At 29.9% G+C, this 22,004-nt stretch overlaps 1 protein-coding gene across 1 annotated transcript; it reads right to left on the bottom strand.

Annotated features, from left to right (window-relative positions):
* Positions 1 to 110: 110 nt before the first annotated feature.
* LOC107875143 (replication protein A 70 kDa DNA-binding subunit B-like) lies at positions 111 to 7,455 on the bottom strand. Its single transcript, XM_047395459.1, has 8 exons — positions 7,450 to 7,455; positions 7,012 to 7,089; positions 2,029 to 2,175; positions 1,585 to 1,861; positions 1,413 to 1,503; positions 1,117 to 1,241; positions 760 to 1,035; positions 111 to 669 (listed from the first exon to the last, which is right to left on the bottom strand). Exons 1-7 carry the CDS (start codon positions 7,453 to 7,455, stop codon positions 956 to 958), a joined length of 804 nt encoding a protein of 267 aa, XP_047251415.1. The 3' UTR covers positions 111 to 669; positions 760 to 955.
* Positions 7,456 to 22,004: the final 14,549 nt, after the last annotated feature.

Raw genomic sequence — 22,004 nt, 5'->3', positions numbered from 1 at the left:
AATATGGATTAAAATTAGCAAACTATGACTTGTTAGCATCCAAGCTTAGAAACTCAATTATTACAGATGATTCACAATAGTAAGTATGACTTGGTGATGGAAAATCTGGATACAAAATACTTCTTTTTTCATCTCTTTTTCAAGTTCATCTCGACGTGTGTACCAACACTTCCCAGATTTGGCAGTGCACAGACACAACAAAAATAACACAGTATAATAGAAGCCAAACTTTGTGCATAAAATAGCAACCATTTTCGTAGAAGGTATAAATTTTGCATTCCTTAGTAACAAGCCGATAATCAGGGCAGAAATTATTGTATTAGTTTACCATGATGATGTCTTTGGCTTGCTTTATATCAGCTAAACAAAATTGAATTTGTAGGCAGCGTCTATATATCAAGTTTCCCTAGAGATAGACAATACACTTGCAAGTTGGAATTTGATGAGTAGACACAACACCAAGTCACACAGAAGGAAAATGCAATTAATCATGAGAAGTTCGTTATACCTGAGTGTTAACATGGTATGTTCTTGGCAATTTTCACAGTCAATACCCTTTATTATCTTGGTTCTGACAATGTTCTTGCATTTTGGTCACATTAACTCATAAAATATCCAGTCATCATCATCCAAGAACAATATTTTACCTTCAACGTGAAAGTATTGCATCTATTCAAAAAGAAAAATGGAAAAGATCAGTTATTGTTAATCTATTAATATATTATAGAATTAAAACATATAATATGTTGAGATACATACTGCAGATTGTGTTTCGATATTTCCTATAGGTATAATATCATCATGTAGCGACATTGCAGCAGAGCTTCTTTTTGTATATGTGTTCAACATGTCTTCATTGTCTTTCACCCTATATACATATAGTTATATCATTTTGGATCATGCATAGTTAATCTTATACATTATTATAGTTCTATTATTTTGTCTTTATTTCATACTAGTTTGTCAGTTCTGCAACTTGTGGATACACAGGATTTGTCAATATTGTAGAATTATATCTTGTTGTTAGAGATATCCCTGTGTCGTAAAGGTATAAGTTAGGAAAAATTAACATTGTTAAAAAACATATAGCAGGAAAAATTAAAATTTTGTTCATACCAGCATATGAAAATCGTGCAATTCGTTTTGCTAGGATTACTGGATGATTTTCAATTTGTGCAGCTAGCTCACTTCCATCAATCTCAGCGAAGTCTTCCCATAAAGTGAAAATATAATGGTGCATGCTGTAAGAAATAAATAATTAGTAATACAATGATGCAAATAAATGTTAACAATTTGGTAGGAACAAAATTTCAATAAGTTAAATTCAATAAGCATGACGTTTTAATATTGTTATGATATTAATAGAAAATAAGCTAGTCTAGATATCGAAAATCGAATGTTAATTAACTTACTTTACATCCATGACAACAATTTGTCGACATTTATTTCCATGAATGCCATCAAACTTAATAGCACCACAACTCACAACAACAGCGAGCACATCTGTTTGTAGAAATGTTTTAGATAATATTTTATGAAATAACTTCCAAGTATAGTTTAAAATATATGTAAAGTATTGCTTACCAAATTCTACATGTCGTGGTTCTTGCTCTAAATTTGCTAAAGATATTGTGTTTAATCTTGTTGAAGCTAGCAATGGTGGATCACCTGTGTTGTATTCTTTGATTTGTTCAACAACCGTGAATCTGTCTACAACCCACTCAATTGTATTGACAGGAAGTCCATAGGGTAGTAGTTCTCTAACTTTTGCAGTTGATATCAAGTATGTGCTAAAAAGAGTGAGCTTGTTTTGATGTTTATCTATGTCGTCCTCATACAAAATAATAGTAATTTGTTCTTCCTGCATTTGTAAATGTTAAATTATTCAGTAGTAGAAATTATATTATGGGCTATCCTACAATACATCGACTACAAACATGATAAAAAAGGTAAAAAAAAAAAAAAGTAAAAAACACAGTACAAATAGAAAGGTGGAAAATTTAATCAGTACATTGAATAAAAAATTACCGTCTCATCTTGTGCAATTGCAATTTGAAATCCTGTTCGCCCGTCCTTACTCTTTCTTTCTCTTGCTTTTTTAATAAGTTGGACTTTACAAGTCCACTCTTTTGTTTGCGGAGTTATCCTACTAATATTAAGTCTATATTCTATATCCTGTAATAGATACAACAGAAGGCAAGAAGAGGGTTAAAGAAAATATGGTTAGTATTATATTGAACAATAGAAATAATTAAAGAAAAAATTGAACAAGAAAAGGATAAAGCAGTACATGTTTATGTTATGTTTGAAAAATAGCTTTTTGAATGATTTCATCATAAACTATATTGTATATTGAGTGATCATCATGATTAGCAACTACTAGGGGTCGAATTTATATTTTCACACATTTTGAACTTTTTGCTCTTGATAAAGCAACATAAAGTTGACCATGTGAAAAGACAGGCTCGCACAAATGAATTCCAACAAAATCTAATGTTTGACCTTATGCTTTATTAATGGTCATTGCAAAATATAATCGTATAGAAAATTGGGTTCTTTTAAAAGGAACATGCATTTTTTCATCATGAGATGCTATTAACGGTATTCTTGGAATAAAAATGTGTGTATCTTTGAAGTCACCAGATGAAATCTTACCACTTATAATATGTGTTTTAAAGTCACAACAACTTAATCGTGTACCATTACATAAGCCCTCGCATGGATTTAAATTTCTTAATAATATTATTAGACAATTCTCTTTCAAAGATAACTTATATGGTGGCAAACCAGCAGGATTAAGAGTGTGTAACAAGTCCTCAAATTTTGCTTGATCATTAGGTTCAATGATTTCATCAATACCAATGAATGTTTTTGATAGCCCTGTAAATTTAGTGATAAGGATGTCATTTATTTCATTTACAAAATCATTTTTTGTTGTTAAAATGACGTGTGAATCTGTGAAAGATGATGTTGACAAAAATGTGTACATATTAGGATACATCATTGTAAGCAATTTATCTAATGATTGTTTTTCAGTTGTGAAAGGAATAATAAAATATTTTGAAATTTCAATCTTATTTGCGGAATTAACTTTTTCCTGACCATTTCCTATTCTCATTAAATAATCACAGAATAAAGGATCTGCTTTTTCTCACAAATTTTCGGACAAAAGTAATCTTTCAAGTTCTTCCCAAATGTCCGAATATAATAAACTTTCATCGATGAAATCTTCTTCTTTTTTTCATTTCTAACGACAGGAAGCGTTTGTCTAAAATCACCTCCAAAAATGACCACTTTTCCACCAAAACGTATATTTGTATTCATAAGATCTTTTAGTAGCAAGTCAAAAGCTTCAATTAATATTTTTTGGGCCATTGATACTTCATCCCAGACAATCAATTTTGCATCTCTAATTAAGCATGCAAGTGTACTTTGTTTGCTAATATTGCAACTAAAACTGTCATCAACATTGATAGGAATTTTAAAGCGTGAATGTGCAGTTCGTCCACCAGGAAGAATTGAAGCAGCAACACCAGAAGTAGTTGTTGTCAATGCTATATAACCTTTCGATCGTATAGATACAAGTAAAGTACGATATAGAAATTTTTCCCCTGTTCTTCCTGGGCCATCAATGAAAATGCTCCAGCTCTATATGAGAATATTCTCTCCATAATAGTGTTATACGCCTTAAATTGATCTTTATTTAGCTTTTTATATAGTAAAGTATATTCTTCACTAACAACGATTGTTCTCTCAAAATGAACTTCCTTTGCTTCTTTTGCTGTTTTAGAAAGCCTGATTGTTTCTTGCACAAGTTTATATTCATTTATGTAGACTCCCATAGAATGTAATATGTCGTTAATTTGATTCAGAACTTGAAATTGAATATCTTTTCTTCCAATATTTGGTATTAGCTTGAAATCTTCAGACATTGGCTCTTCAAATTGTTTCCACAGTTCTCTAGGGTTCACTGGATTACAATATACTAATAGTGTTGCAAATAAACGCCTTAAACTATGTGGCATTTGATAACTTGTTGCTTCTAATATGCACCCAATCAAACAGTTATTAGAATGTAAAAGACCTTGTTTTTCAACACATTCTCTGAAAGTACTACATAGTTGTCCTTCAACAGTTCGAAAATCTTTATAAGATTTTGGACCTCTAACATTCATCAGCAGTAATCTTAGGTAATAGCGTTCTTCTTCTGTAGGATGACACGTTACAACACGTCCAATTGTACGTTTTTTTTTCCAATATGACCACATTTTGTCTTTGATAGACCATACAAAATATTCAGAAAATTCTCGATACAACAAATTAAGTTCTATAGCATCTTCATTAGCACTATTCATATAAAAGAATTCAGTTAGCATGGTTCTCCTGATCATCGGATTGTTTAAAATCGAGTGTATATTAGTATTGCTTCTAAATGAAATAAATTGTTGTCCTTCAAGATGAACTTGAAGGGAGCATACGCTTGGGGACATTTCACTAATCGAAAAACCAAATAAGTGCCATGTAGCTTCTGGTGGTGATACACATCTAGCGGATTGATATTATTTTATTTCATCTATTTCTATATTTTTCTCATTAGCATGAACAAAAAAAGTAATTTTATCATGTCCTTTACAAATTTATTTATAAAGATACTTAACAACTTTAATATCAGAGCACACTTCAACATTCATATGGCAATTAAATTTTTCAAGCAAAAATGAATTGTATGGAACAACCCAAGAATTGTTCAAGTAGTGTCCTCGCATTTCTACTGCTACTTTTGTATTTCATCTTTTATAAATTGGATAAGAATCATCTCCTTTCGATGTATGATTTACGAAGATTTTTGGATAGTTGAATTGGCAACAACCATATTTCTTCATGCAAGGACTTGCAGGATTAAGATTGCCACAGGGACCATGCATCATGTGTTTAAGAACACGTGAATATAAATATGGTTTTACATCTTTGTCAGGTATTTTAGCATTAATAATATTATCATAAGATTCTGGCATTAGAACCTTGTGTTCAGCAGTTAGTATAATAATAAAACGAGCATGAGGTAAGCTACTCTTTTGAAACTCTACAGTATACATAAAGGCCGCGACTTTTTTAAAAATAGATCATTTAAGGATATCTATTTTCAGCTCTTCGATTTTTGCTCTAAATACTCTACTAATAAGATCAGGTCTATTTTGTGCTTCATCTACGGATGCTAAATACTCCTTTATTTCAGGCCAAGATGGGTTACACGTCATGGTTATAAATAAATTAGGCTTACCAAAATGTTGAACTAATGCAATAGCATCCATGTATCGTTGACATATATCTCTAGGCCCACCAATAAAAGAATTTGAAAGAAATCTTCTTTTTTCAATGTTAGAAGCATCTCTTTCACCCAATCTCAAAATATCAATAACTCCTTTCAACACATCCATTCTAAACAAATCTTGATTATATGAATAAAAATCCAATCGTTGAGTTTCAAGTTTTATATATTCATCAACAACATATTTTTGAAATATTCTTCCCATGTATAAAATTTTATCTCCCTCATCATCTCTCATTTATAGCTTATGACAATAATATTTACGAACAGATACTGTATTTTATTTTCGCTTTTCTTTATCTAAAATATCATGTTCCATTTCAAGATATCCGTCAAGAGAACAAACATTTAGTATATTTGGTATCTCATCAATTTCAAAAGTTTTAGGATGTCTACAAACATTTTCTATTCCATAAACTTTTTAATACCGCAATGCCATCCACTTTGACCATATGAAAATAACAGTGGATACTGTAAGGCATCATAGCATCCGTAATAATAATTTACGCTTCTTTTACAATTACTGCAAGTATATATTTGAATGTGAGGTGCCCGAATAGAATTCCCATCATTTTCCTCAACCCATATTGTTGTAATATCATATGAGCTAGGTAGATTATATACTCGTTGGTCTAAACTTGAGTCACATCTAAGAGCAATGTGAAAGTTTTCCAAGTTAGAAATGTTCACCAAGGATCGAAGGAAAATAGAATATGGATTATTTGATAACATATCCATTAGTTTTTTCACTACTGGTTCATGAACTTTGTTGGAACAAGCCATCCTATATGTTAACTCGTTATTATTATCGTAGAAGTACAATTGTAGATTTTTTGATTTTCCATTTTGTGGATACAAATCACTTATAAAATGATACATTTGTCCTTGAACTTTGAATGTGTATACACCACAATCTCTTTTAGCCAATTTTTTATCGTACTTTGCACCAAGTGATGTAAATGCAAATAGATTATTATATGTCCTTATGTATGTTCGAAAGTGTGAAGATTCTTCATCTTCTCCAAAATATAAATTTCATAATTTCATTGGTATTTTATGTGAAGTCAACTTGACAGGACCATTGGCACAACAAAATCCAGCTGGTTCAGATTGAAATCTCTTTGCAGAACAAAATTTACAGTTTGAGACTTTTTGGAGCGAAACATAATTTGATTGAGGATGTTGATCAAATATATTTGAAGTTGAACCTAGAACAAAAAAAAGGACTAATATTAACCAACATCCATAAATTGTTGGCATAACTAATACAATACTACATACTCACCTTTTTCGTATGTGTATGGTATCATTTCAATTGGTTGGAAGGAAGAGTTTTCTAAAAATCGACGTCTCTTTGATTCTTGATATTTAGATTTGCAGTGTGCCGATAGAGCTTGTTTTTCTTCAATTGTCAAGTTTTTATATTTTTCATGTCGCTTCATGTTTCTATCGGTACTTGAAAGAGATCGTTTATTTATTTTTTCATGATCCATCAGAATCTATTGTTACAATAGATGATCAAACTATGTTCATACTATATTCTATCACTATTAAGAGCACATAAGTTTGGAAAGAAAAATACAGTAATAAATGAGGATAAAAAATATATATCATAGGGCATACACTTATGATGAACACCACTTCACATATAGAATATTAATATGCTAAACTTATATACTTACATGTACAATGCTAAATCCTTCTTTCAAACGCCTTTGTTCTTTCCTTTGTTTTGTTCCACCAAAAGCAAAAGTAGCAGTCTTTCAAATAGAAAATTAAATTACATCAAATTTAGTAGTCAAACACCCAATAGAAAAATTAAAAATTCTATCACAATTACCCTTATGGTCTATTGTACACAAGTTAAAAATATGTCAAATAATAAATGAACTCCAAACAAACTAATAGAACCCACAAACCATTTGAGATAAATCGATCATGAATTCATTCCACATATTTTTTCATATATTTTTTGATCATCTAAATTTTAAATTTAATTATTGAATTATACATCTTAAAACGTTGGTCAAAGTTCATGCAGGTTGACGTCAAAAAGCAAAATAGTGACAAGTAAAAGTGAACAGAAGGAGTATATAAAATTAATTTAGTATACAATATACCTCCATTTTTGTTATACGTTATTATATTACACCACTCAACTCACTCTTTAAAAGATTTGGTAGCTTGTAATTAAGTGAACATAAGAACGACTTCCTCAATTATTGTTGAAAGCAGTGCTGGAAATTAAGGTTTTCTGTTTGAATATTGTCTTGTAAGTTTCATTATGGTAATTGCTCTTTTGTTTTTGAATTTCAAGACTACATGTTATGTTATTCATGAACTACTTCATTAACTCCTAATTTTGGTAAAAAATTATGTAACTGTGCAAATAAGTAGAGGTGTGAAGTTGGTTTCTATGAGTTGGGGAAGGAGTACTGCTGGTTTCCCTTCTCTCAGAACATCCCGTTCACATGTTGCAGTAGTAAATCTTCTTCTATATTCACATTGAAGTTCCTATCTTTTAAGTGCTATACTACCAATCAACCTATACTAATCATACAGGAATTCATCGTAAGGTACGTAACAATTAAATTTCTCTTTCACGGAAAGGTAGTCCAATCTACACCAACCGAAGCAACCATGATAAACTCTTCCAAATACAAAAACAAAACTTAAAAGAGCACAAAACAAGGGAGCGAAACAAATTAACAAACAACTATTGACATTACACAACAACAATAACAACCAAGTGTAGTCCCACAAGTAAAGTCCAAAGAATATACTGAATAACCAAATGTTATCTCCACCTTTGTGGAGGTGAGGAGGTTGTTTCAGATATGTCATCACAAATAACGAAAAGGAAAAGCTACAGGTTGAGAAGGACAATGCTGGTAGAAGCTACTTCTATGGGAGTTAAAATTATTCTTTCCTTCCCTTGTTGTAGCATGTTATTACTGCTATTAAGAGAACCAAAGTCCATTGGCAAAGCTCTCTGAGCAGCTATTTTTCCCTCTTTAATTGATTAAGCTTGTTATAGATTATGTACTGACCAAGTCTAATGGGCTAATATTATATTCATATACATAACAAACTCACCCAATTATACTCTGCTGCAAAGTTAACCGAAGAAAGGATAAAAAATAAATTATGAGGAACAAAAAGTCTTCTTCAATTATCACTTGATGAGTCATTAATCTTTTAGTTAGTTTTACAGATAAGACAAAAGGAACTGAATATATGACAATATAATTAACATCCTTGAATTATAATGGTAGGAAACAAAAATATGGAAAATTTGTATCACTTGTTTTAAGAAAATGAATTGGACTGTTAAGCGATGAAACAAATGAGTCACAAACTACATTGCGACCTACAATACGAAGAACAAACTTCTATAGAACACATGATACTTATGGTGACTCCTACATTAGAATGGGAAATGAAAGTTGAAGACCGTGCAAGAATAAACTCAAAATCAACTGTCACAATATTTTTTAGATTAAAATCCAAGGGACAAATTTGTGTATAGGCGTAAGCCGAAAGCAGATAAAATCTTAGCAGCTGGACCAAGGATGGTTGTAACCTCCCACACAATGAATAATGAAACTTAGAACAAAATTTCAAGTAAACAACACACATTGAAGCTCCTATGAAATTTCAAGTAAACAACACATATTAAAGCTCCTATCTTTTAAGTACTATATTACTAATTGGTGTGATATAAAGCCGAACTAAGATAAGCGCAGAATTTTTGGTGAATACATGAACTATAAAAGTAAGAAGTGATGTTGTTCGGACGGTAATTACTTCTCATCTTAAAAAAAACACAGAAGCTTCTAAAAGCCAAATTGAGGAAAAAAGATTAATTTACCAAAATATTATGGACAAATATTTGAACAACATAAGTGATGATCTATAAGTAGTAATAACTCACAAAGGTAGAGCAGGCCAAATTAGTGTCATGTATGTTGGGTTAACTTTTGTTCGAGGGAACTAATCACTGAAGCAACCGTGGAGTTAAAAAACCAACCAACACACTGCTGGAAGAAAGAAATGAGAAAATCATAGCACCAAAAGCTCATACATTGCAGAAAATAGCAGCAATACAACCCACTATTAACTGTGGACACAACTCACAATTTTCGAACAGATCGATTCTTTTACAGCACAAACGCAAATTTTACTAACTTGGGGAAAACCCAATTTCATAAAATAACACCAATATATACATATACATATATCCAGTACCTAAATCAGAGAGCACAAATCAAAATGCCCACACAGATTGAATTTTGTACAACACAAACGACAATTTCACTGCCTTATTCCTAAAGTAAGCTCTAAAAAACTCTAAAAAGCAGTAAAGAAGGGTCGAACACTAATCCTAATTTCAATAACCCAGTACGCGAACCGGTAAGAACAACTTTAAATTTTATAATAAACGATGCAAAATTTCCAAACCAATGAAATCTGTCACAACAGGAACAGTAATTTCAGTGACACTGAAAAACCCCAATTTCACAAATCCTTCAAACAAACAAGCTTTATCACAACAGGCAAAATCTCACATTTAGTCTTTGCTAAGTGTGCTTTTTTTCTTAAGATCCAATTAGGGGTTTCTTATGTATTGTCTTGTTTATGTTCGATTGGCTTCAATGTTTTGTTCTTTTCTTGATTTATGATTAAAAACACTTGAAATTACACTTCACATTAACAAGTGGAATTAAAAAAAAAACTCACCTAAGCAGATGAATAAAACAGATCCAAAGCTATACAGGAAGCAATCATCACCTATATGGAGCTTTATAGAAAGTAATGAATGTCTTTTTCTTGATAAACTGATGACTCAATGTTAATAACCGACTTATTTCTGATTTTCAAGGATGACTCATGCCAATTTCTTATTTTCAAGGATGACTCATGCCATTTGTGGCAGCCCATCTGTAGTGTGATATTCTTCCTTAGACACATGTGTTGGTGCTAATTTACAGATGTAGGAAAAATTCTTCGTATACGTGTTTGGTGTTTTCATAAACCAAAACATCTTTTATCACCCCACATTAATTTACCGTGTTCATCAATATCATTTACAAAATTTCAAAAATGTCCCTCTGAGGACGACAAAATCTTAAGATTGTGGCTTATTATAAGTAAAAATATTTGGTTGGTGAGTGGATTTTCTAGCATTTGGTTGGTGAATGAAAAATATTTTTCAGAAAATACATTTTAGTGTTTCGCTAAAGAGTAAAAATACATTTTAGAAAAATAATTTTTGACCCCCAAAAAATAATTTTTTAGGGTGTGTTCGATAAGAAAGAGGAAAAATATTTTCTAAAAAAATAAGTTGTCTCTTACTTACAATCTTGTATTTGTTATGAAAATTGGGTAAGTATATATTTTCTAAAATTATTTTTATATACTTAACAAAAACAATGAAAACAAATAGGACAAGAATGGTGGGATAAGAAAAAAGTTTTGAATATTTAAAAAAAAAATTAAAAAAATTATTTTTTTGGAGGGGGTGGATAGGTGGGGGTTGTCAAAATCGGTAGTAGGGATGGGGCAAGAAACTTTTTTTGATACTTTTAAAAAATAAATTAATATTTATTTTGGAGGGGCGGCGGCTAGTAAGGGTGGGGTCGCGGTAAGAAAAAAAAAACTTAAAATGTTTAAAAATAAATTTTAAAAAAATAATTTTTTTTATTTCGGGGAGGGGGGAGGGGAGGAGGTTGGTAGGGTGAGTAAGACAATTTTTTAAATTTTTTTAATAAAAATTAAATATATTTTTGGGGGGGGGGGGGGAGGGGTAGGGGTTTGGGTTTGGGGTAGGGGATGAGATGAGCAAAAAATTTGAAATATTTTTTAGGGATGGGGTGGGGTGGGGGTGGAGGTCGGAGTAGGGATGGATGATTTTGAGAGTTGTGTGAACATTTCAACTTAAGAGTGAAGTTGAAAGAGAGTTTTGAAAAATGTCTTCTTACTTTTTGAATGGAGTCATTTTTTTTACATTTAAGAAAAGTAAGTTGATGTGGAAAATATTTTTCAAACTATTTAACCCAACCAAACATGAGAAAATTAGAAAATATTTTCCAAAAAATGTTTTGCTTCATACCAAACACACTCTAAATCATGTTTCTATTGGATTCCTGAATCTTTCATAAAATATGTCAACTGAACACAAATTTTAGAGCAATTATGTGTGAGGTTCAAATGCGGCTGATGTGGGAAAGTTATAAATTAAAAAATGACACATCATTATAATAATTAAAGAAGAAAAAGATATTATTTTCTTGCACAAATTCACATCCGTCCAATTTCTGTCGTCATTGTAGTGCCACCGCCAACAATCCATTCTATTTATTATTAATTGAACTACCTTTGTTGCAGATACGAGACAATATACCTCTATTTATTTTAATTTCCTTTTGGAAATAAGGTAAACTCCACCTTCGAACCCCTTGTAGGGAAGAGCTGGAAGATTGCTTTTTTCACTATTTTTTTTAGTAGAACTTGGTTGTTTTCTGGATGCATATAGAATTACTAGGGAGAGTTGAAAAAATAGATATTTTGACAAACTTATTTTGATAAAGAGATACTAGTCTAAAAAATATTGAAAAAGAGATACCCTAATGGGACCACAAAAAAAGTGTCAACTCTAACACACAAGTTTAAAAATATGCACTTTAGTCTCATACCCACTTCAACCCCTATGTTTTAGAAACTACACTTTAACCCATGTCCAAAATACAAATATTAGATATTTTTTTAAAAAGCAAAGCTTCTCAATCAAGCTCCACTACTAGCCATTATTTTGCGATTTTTCAATGATTTTTCGATGATTTTTCATTGATTTTTTCAACATCCATCGAAAAGTGATGTTATCTCCATTGTTTTAAGCCATTTTCTCATATTTTTATCCCAACATTTTCATCCATTTTTATTGAAAAATCTTGAAAATCAGTCTCGCTTTTTGAAATTAATTCTGGGCTCAATAACAACATTTCAACACTCCTTAGCTTGTTCCAAAGCTCTAATCTTTTGCATTATTTTGGTGGTCGTCAGAAAAGCGATATCAAATACTATATAGAAATATGGTAAGAAGCAGACGGCTACAGTTTATTAAGTCTAGGCTCATAAACCATTGCTTGAGCCTACTCAATACTATTATCTAGGTATATCATATCTATTATAGAATACGTAGTTGTTACTAGTGAATTTTTGGGTGAATGTGAGGAGATTCTGAAATGTTGAATTTGAAAATCCGTATCTAAGGAGACAATGTCCATTTTCCTTCATCCCAATGGTTCAACGCCGATATGATTAAAAGCATAGTGAAGAGTGGAGAATTAAGTTGCAATGACATAATTGCAAGCATAATGGAGGGCTGGGGCTTAACTTGCAATTCAAAAAACTTGATCATTAGTTACATGATGAATGAGAGAGGGATTTTTCCTGTAATCCATAAACTCTAAGATTATTTTAAATCCACACATTGAATTAAAACGATCTTCCTAAAATTGACAAGTTCAGAACATTCAACACATGGCAGACTATCTTTATGGCTTATCATCTACTGATGTCATTATTGGAATAATAAATTATACTATATTATAGATTATTGTGCACATCAATACTTGACAAATGTGAAGGTCTATGATGGACCAATTGAATATATGAACTATTTAAAATTATGACTAAAAAGAAAGGAATTGAATTAAATTAAAATAAAATAGGCCAATTAAAACCATTCAAATAATGTAAAGCCATTTAGCTACATCAATTATGCGTCTATATCACTTTTGAACATGATCAAGTGATATTTAAGGTATGCAATTATCCTAAATCACTACAATAGGACTAAAGAGGGAGAATAAAATAAAATAAAATAAAATAATTCAAGCGATGCAAAACAACTAAATCACAACATATAAGAGTCCACAATAATTGAACACATAATCTAATGAGTAAGGAAGATTGATGTTTGTGAGTGTTCTTATGACAAGTAATGTTTAAGAACAACTAGTCCTTCTCAAAACATATGTTTGTTCTGAGTAATTGGTTCTTACTATCACTGCTCTTACTTATACTCAATTGATCGTATGTCCAATTGGTGTGTACTCCCATATGATGTGATTTGGTTGTTTTGCAATGTTTGAATGATGTTAACTAATTTAATTAAATTTAACTTAATTTATCTTTTTCATTTTTAGTCGTATGGAGGCTTGTTAATATATTCATATGGTTGATGCTAGATCTCTAACGATATCTCATATATATTACATTTCTGATCTGTAGTATACGTTTAGGTTTATTCTATACTTATATACTATAGATTGGTCTACGCATTGATACATGACTGTTAAACAAATCTATGATCGACCGATTGAATATATGAACAAGTAAGATAGGACTAAAAAGGGAGGAAATTGAATAAATTAAATAACATAAAATTAACTAAAATCATTCATGAATTGTAGAACAACTAAATCACATCATATAAAGTACACAAAAATTGAACACATAACCATATGAGAATAAGTAAGAGTAATGGTAATAAAAATCAATGACTCAGAACAAACATATGCTTTGAGAAGGACTACTTATTCTCAAACATTACTTGTCATAAGAACATTCACAAGCATCACTTTTTCTTACTTATTAGATCACATGTCCAATTGTTGTAGACTCTTATATATTGTGATTTAGTTGTTTTCCATTGTTTGAATGATATTATTTTATTTTATTTTCTTTATTTTTATTCCTATCTTACTTTTTGATATATTCAATTGATCAACAGTATACTTGTTCAACAGTCACGTATCAAAGTATAGAACAATCTATAATATACTAGATTATATATTTCATTAAAAATGACATCAGTAGATGATATCTCATTCACATAGTCTGCTATCTATTGAATTTTCTATACTTGTGAATATTTAGGAAACCTCAATTGCAACTAAGCATGTCAAATGGATTGGGTTGACCCGGCCCGATCCGACCTACTAAGAGAACCCAGCCCAGTTTGAACCGATTCGATCAGCCCATGGGCTATAGGGTACCGAGTTTTGGGCTGGGTTAATTTTTTTTGGGCCCAGTTAACCCGGTTTAGACCAAAACTGGTCTAGGCCCACCGGTTAACCAGCCCGGATAACATTTTTTTTTTAAAAAAATGAGATTTTGCAAAAAATGGCCATTGGGCCATTATAGCCGTTAGGCCCAATGGCTATATGATCGTTGGGAGCCCAAAGCGGCTATAATGGCCATTTATATTTAAAAAAAATTATTAAAAATATTTTTTTAAACCCAAAAAATTCCTATAAATACCCTACACTTTCAAATCATTTTCCACACAATTTTTTATCCTCTCAAATCTCAATTCTTAATTCTCAAATATTCTATATATTTTCTAAAGTGCTCACTTTAATTTTTTAATTTTGCGATTACAAAGTATGAGTGGAAGTTTCTAAAGTCGCAACCTTCGGATACTTTTAAAATTTGGTATTGTCGTTCCATCTCTTACTTTTAATTTTTAATTAGTGTATTAATTTGTTGAATATTTAATTTTATTATATTTGTGTATTTTGAATTTTGTTAGTTTATTTATATTATGGATAAATTAAGAAATCTTGCCACTAAAGGTGTACATTTTTTTTTATCTCGGAAGTGGTAGTGGTAGTAAAAAGTGAATTACTAGTGGTAGAGGTACTTCAAGTAGTAGATATACCTGTGTGCCTCTGCCTCCGGTACCTCTTAGTCAATCTTTTGAGGAAGAAATATGTGTAGGTGCTCACGATATGAATTATATAGAAGCTCAGAAAAATTATGTTATAGAAGGAGAAAATAAAGTAGATGTGGTTGATTAGAGGAAGATGATGAAAATATTGGTGAGACACCCGCAATAGAAAATGCTAACGTTAGGTCTGAATAGGTTAATCGCCCTCTCCCTGCTCCAATATCTCGTAAACAACTAGTATTACTTGATAATTTTTTACATGTATATCAGATACTGAGGTGCAATCAATATTTGTTAATAAATATATAAGCATAAAAGAGGAGGCAAGCAAGGGTGTACGGGTACATTAATGAGACATATAAGTAATAATCATGCAAAAGAGTTAAATATTACAAAAGGTGGTGCGGATGTTGGTGGGCCAACACAAAATAGAATGGACCCAGCAACCGGTCAGGTAATGAAAAAGTATAATAAATTGAGGGACCGGGAAGAAATTGCAAAAATGGTAGCTGTGGGTTGTTTGCCTTTTAGTTTTCCTTCTTCTGATGCCTTTATTCATTATATTCAAGCAATTTATAATCCTATGTTTAATGGTATTCCTAGAAGTATTTGTCGGGCCTATATGTTTAGACTTCATTCACAATATTATTTTTATTTATCAATATTGTTAAAAAATATTCAATGTAGAATGTCTCTAACTTCTGATCTTGGTCGTGCTGTAAATAAAAATGATTATCTAACCATTACTTGTCACTGGATAGATAGTAATTTTGTTATGCAAAAACATATTTTAGCTTTTTTGTATGATGAAGATCGTAAACATACTAGAGATTTTATTGCTGATTCGATTGCTAAAGTTGCAGAATTTTATGGTATTGAAAATAAAATCTTATGTATTGCTTTTGATAATACTTCTAACAACAATACTTCTATAACATAGTTAAAATCTAAGTTATCTCTATCGTTACCTGAAATATTTCATGTTAAGTGTGCTTGTCATATATATAATTTAATTGTAAGAGATGGTCTTGTGTTTTTTGAGTTTTATATTGAAAAAAATCGGCTTGTTGTTGGTTTTATTCAAGGAAATAATCAAAGAAAAAGAATTAGAGACTTTAAACTTAAATGTGAACAAAATGGACTTGCGCGGATATTGATGCCTAAAGAATGTGATACTAGATGGAATGCTAAATATGATTTTTTAAAAACTTGTCATAAATATAGAGTTCGTATTACACTATCTTTTAACGAACATTGTGGTTCATTTGCTGATTCGACTGAATGCATGCTACATGATTTTGATTGGGCTGTAATTGATGATCTTGTTAAGTTTTTAGAAAAATTTTATATAGCTAGGGTTGAATTTTTCGGTGCTTATTATCCTACTGTTTGTAATATTTTGGCATATATAGCCGATATTTCTGGTTTGCTCAAAGAATATAAAAATAAAGAAGGTTACAAAGAAGCTGTTGATGCTATATTTGCTAAAAAAAATTTAAAAATTCTGATTCCCCCTATTTACTTGGTTGGTGCTATGCTAAATCCGTCCATGAAATATAATACTATGTGCCACTTTAGTACTCTTATTTATGTTAACTTAGAGATAAATACTAACAATGATTCTGATGACGAAGAACAAGAACAACCTGATTTGTGGACGGCTATGGCCGATGCGAATGCTTACATAGATAAATTATATAACCACTATGCTGATTTACTTGATTTAGCTATACAGAAAAATATCACTCCAACTGTCGCTCCTCATCCTCCCGAGGAGCCATCATCTTCTAAAAGGCCGGCACACAGTAGTTTTCCTAATTACTTTTATGATTTAAATTATTGGAACAGTGTTAAGGCGGGAGCTTACAAAATAACTTATTGGGAAGAGCTTAAGTATTATCTTTGAATGCCGATAGAGGATCGCAGACGACGGATCAATGCGTTGGATTGGTAGAGGAATAATGAAACACAATATCCTATGCTTTCAAGATTAGTTAGAGATATCTTGAATGTTTCAATGTCAACCGTTGCATCGGAGAGCGCTTTTAGTCAGGTACGACAACAACTCGGAGATAACTGACACTTATTGGGAAGCAATGCAATGAATATTCTAGTTTGCCTTAGAGATTGGATTAGAGAGGAACAAAGAACTCAAGGAATGGAGACAGAGTCGAACGACAACCAGAGACTTGAAGAAATTATGACTTCACGGGAGAACTCAGCAGAGTTAAGTCCAATGCATGGTTTTACCCCCATTGACGTTGACTATCCTATGTAAGTTCCCGTTAATATTAACATGAATGAGTTGGAAAAATTATGCAAAATTTGTAGATTTTTTATTAATGTAAATTATAAATTTTGGATCATTTTGCACTCAATAAAATTCAACATTCAATCAGCCATTCACTCTTTAGTCCTTACTTTGTATTTTTTTCCATTTAATGATTTAAATTGAATTTCTAGTTTAAATTAAATACTTAGTTTTAATATATTACTAATTTACTATCAAGTATTATAAATTTATTATTTTAAGTAGCATATTTTTTAAAGTAGTACATATATTGAATGGTACGTATATATGCGTATATATTTTCTATAGACTCTAAAGTTGTATATATATTTAACGTATACACGTGTATATATTTTATAAATTAGTATGTAACTAAATTAGTATATAACTATATATATAGTGTGTGTGTATATTGTAGTATATATACTTTAGTATATTTTATTTAAAGTATTACATATATATTGAATGGTACGTATATATGTGTATATATCCTCTATAGACTCTAAAGTAGTATATATTTAACGTATACATGTGTATATATTTTATAAATTAGTATATATATCATTACATTGTAGTATATTTTATTTAAAGTAGTACATATATATTGAATGGTACGTATATATGTGTATATATCTTCTATAGACTCTAAAGTAGTATATATTTAACGTATACACGTGTATATGTTATAAATTAGTATATAACATATATAAAGTGTGTATATATTGTAGTATATTTTATTTAAAGGATTACATATATATTGAATGGTACGTATATATGTGTATATATCTTCTATAGACTCTAAAGTAATATATATTTAACGTATAAATGTGTATATATTTTATAAATTAGTATATATATCATTATATATAGGTATATATATTTTAGTATATTTTATTTAAAGTAGCACATATATATTTAATGGTACGTATATATGTGTATATATATTCTATAGATTCTAAAGTAGTATATATTTAACGTATACATGTGTATATATTTTATAAATTAGTATATATATCATTATATTGTAGTATATTTTATTTAAAGTAGTACATATATATTGAATGGTACGTATATATGTGTATATATCTTTATAGACTCTAAAGTAGTATATATTTAACGTATACACGTGTATATGTTTTATAAATTAGTATCTAACTATATATATAGTGTGTGCGTATATATTGTAGTATATTTTATTTAAAGTATTACATATATATTGAATGATACATATATATGTGTATATATCTTCTATAAACTCTAAAGCAGTATATATTTAACGTATACATGTGTATATATTTTATAAATTAGTATATATATCATTATATTGTAGCATATTTTATTTAAAGTAGTACATATATATTGAATGATACGTATATATGTGTATATATCTTCTATAGACTTTAAATTAGTATATATTTAACGTATACACGTGTATATGTTTTATAAATTAGTATATAACTATATATATATATAGTGTGTGTATATATTGTAATATATTTTATTTAAAGTATTACATATATATTGAATGGTAAGTATATGTGTGTATATATCTTCTATAGACTCTAAAGTAGTATATATTTAACGTATACATGTGTATGTATTTTATAAATTAGTATATATATCATTACATTGTAGTATATATCTTGTAGTATATGTTTTATTTAGAGTAGTATATATATTTAACTAACGTATAGTTGTATACACGATTACATGTGTAATTGTGTATATATTTTTTAAATTCTAATGTAGTATATACAATATATATAGTGTATATATATTGTTTAATGTATTTAAAATATATATAGGTGGGTCTATATAGTGTATATTGGAGAAAAAATTTTTTTTGGGGGGTTTTGACCGAATTTTGAACCGGTTTTGACCGGGTTTAGGTGGGTTGGACCGGGTTAGGTTAAGTGGGTCGGTTTAGGGTTGTTTTTAAAAAATTAATGTTGGGCTCGGAATCGGACCGACCCATTTAACCAGGCTCGAATTTGGACCGGCCCATAATCCGATTAAAATTCACGGGTCGATTTCGGGTTGACCCGGCCCGACCCACTTAACACCCTTAAGTTTGCAACTTATTTAAAATTACAGTCCTTTTAGGTTGTACAAGGAGAGGGTCTAAAACCAAACTACAAAGATCGATTATAAAGTACAGTAGCATCTAGATCACTCTTTACGTAAATAATAAATCATAAGTATGATCTATACTCGTGCGTCAATGATAAAAAAGTACAGACCTACAATTGTCACATTTTTGTCAGCCTTATTATATAAATAAATTGAACCCTTTGAACTCTTTCATATTCTTTTCTTTATCCTTTTTTTTTCGTTTTAACACAAAAAGTATCTCAATCATCTCAAACATCAAAAAAGATTTATATTTGTCATTGAGGTAATCTTGCTATCTTGAAGACATCATAAATCGACAAAAATTCAAGGCGAAAATTTACAACTCTACAGTTGAAAATATGTGTTTTTATCAATAATCATACATTATTTATGTGCATTAAGTAATAAGGTGAGGGGCAATTTAGTATATAATTATCAATTTAAAGTTTGAAATTATCCTATTTAATTTATCTAATTGTTGTCCTTTTAAGCCGTATAAGGTGAAGGAAAAAACTTATCAATTTAATTACAATCCATTTAATTTATGACTATCTTATTTTGTGAAAAATATTTGTACAATAATTATTTGTTTACAAACTTGTTAGATCATGCCATCAATTGATGAGAACTCTCATATGATATAATTAAATATTATTATAATAGTCAAATAATTTTAACTCATATATTTTATTTTAGTTTATTGGTTAATTAATTTCCTTTTTAACCAAATAGTAGTCTAATTTATAATATATATCAAGTGACTGGTCGATTATTGATAAATGATGTAGTTGAGCGATTTATATACTTCATGTATAGTCTAGTTTATATATATCTATATCATGTGATCGATTATTGGCAAATGATTTAGCCAGATGTTTCAGTAATTAAATGAAAAAAAATGATGATATAATGATGTTGGAATTTGATAAAAATTGAGGTTGAGAGATTATGCACGAGATTTTGTGTGTATAGTAGAAGCAAATACCAAATATTTTCATTGTGTTTTCATAATTTCTGTTTTCAGATTTGCCATATTCCTCCACTTCAAATATTATTATTACTATCCGTATTTTAAAGATCTCATGCTGCAGAAAACGAGGATACTACTTATGTTGAGGTTGGGCAACATATTCTTCTAACTCTTCCTACCACATTCATCAAGAAACAAAGGGGATGTGCGACTATTTATAATATTGTAACTAATGAAGCCAGAATCTATATCGAAAAATGAGAGCTTTAGAAAAATAGGAAACAGTTTAAAAAAACATATGCATAACAATGGTTAAAGTGGTGATGATCGTACTAGATATAGAGTACTTATCGATGAGAATTAAAAAAATGATTGAAAATTTAAAAAAAATGAAAGCTTTTTAAAGAAAAAACCATTGATTTTTGTCTTGTTCAAAAAATAAAATATTAAAAAAAATATATCAATCTGGATCTCAAAATGCTTGAAATCGAAAGTTTATATATTTTATAACAACAGATGAAGAGTTTCAAGATAGAGAAGAAGATAAATCTAATGAAAAGATTTAGAGTTTGAAGAAGAAAAAAATGAAAGAAAGTAAAGAGAGAGAAAATTAATTAAAGGGTATTTTAAGAAAAAATGAGGGGTGAAAAGTATTTAAAAAGTATATAAGGGGTGACAATAATTTTTTAAAATTTACAAATGGACCCATGACCCAAAATTCTCTCCAGACCCTAAAAAATAAATCCAAAAAGAAAAAAATGTCTCTTTTTTCAATTAAGGGTGTGTTTGGTATAATGGAAAATATTTTCTAAAAGATATTTTCCTATTTTCCCTTGTTTGGTTGTAGTAAAATATTGGGAAAACATTTTTTAAGATAACACATTTTCCTCTATTTGAGGGAAAATGACTTCCCTTATGGACCAAGGGAAGTCGTTTTCCAGAAAGTGACAAATGTAACTTATGACCCTACCCCCACCCCTCTTCTCCACCCCAACAACACTCATATTCACATGACTCAAAAAATTCACATTTCTCAAAAATTTACATTACTCGAAAATATTTTTCATTGTGCTTTGTTTCAATTTTTCACTGCTTGAAATAAAAAATAGTGAAGCCTGAATTTTTTCTTTTCTAATATTCATTGAATGTATTGTTATTTTTATATGCATAGAGGAAGACTTACCTATGTTACTTTTGCTAATTGCATATTTCATTTTGTCATCGATGTAACTTGTTTCACAAGGTTGAATAAGCTTGTTGTTCCCTTATGTTTTTATTGCTAGCAGTATCTTGAGATTGTCCTGACAAAATGTTGAAAAGTGTCTCCTATATTTGTTAATTAATAATTTCTTAAATTTAGTGATTGTAATATTTTAATATTCGATATTAATATTATTTGCTATGCTTAACTTAGTTCTTACAAATTGTTGAGTTGCTAGAGGCACTGATATACTAGTTAACAGTTAGTAGTATTTTCTAAAAAATATTTTTCACTCACCAATCAAACACTAGAAAATATTTTTCTAAAAAATATTTTCCACTCACCAACCAAACCTGAAAAAATAAG

The sequence above is a fragment of the Capsicum annuum genome, chromosome 8 (genome assembly GCF_002878395.1).
Source record: "Capsicum annuum cultivar UCD-10X-F1 chromosome 8, UCD10Xv1.1, whole genome shotgun sequence".
NCBI lineage: Eukaryota > Viridiplantae > Streptophyta > Magnoliopsida > Solanales > Solanaceae > Capsicum > Capsicum annuum.
Note: the sequence above shows the minus strand (reverse complement) of the source record. Positions and strands in the feature narration are given on the sequence as shown.

Coding starts and splice junctions, on each gene's coding strand:
- LOC107875143 (XM_047395459.1), bottom strand. Junction 1,242..1,412: donor ATTGTTGTCATGGATGTAAA/GTAAGTTAATTA, acceptor TATTTCTTACAG/CATGCACCATTATATTTTCA. Junction 1,036..1,116: donor TGCACGATTTTCATATGCTG/GTATGAACAAAA, acceptor TTTACGACACAG/GGATATCTCTAACAACAAGA.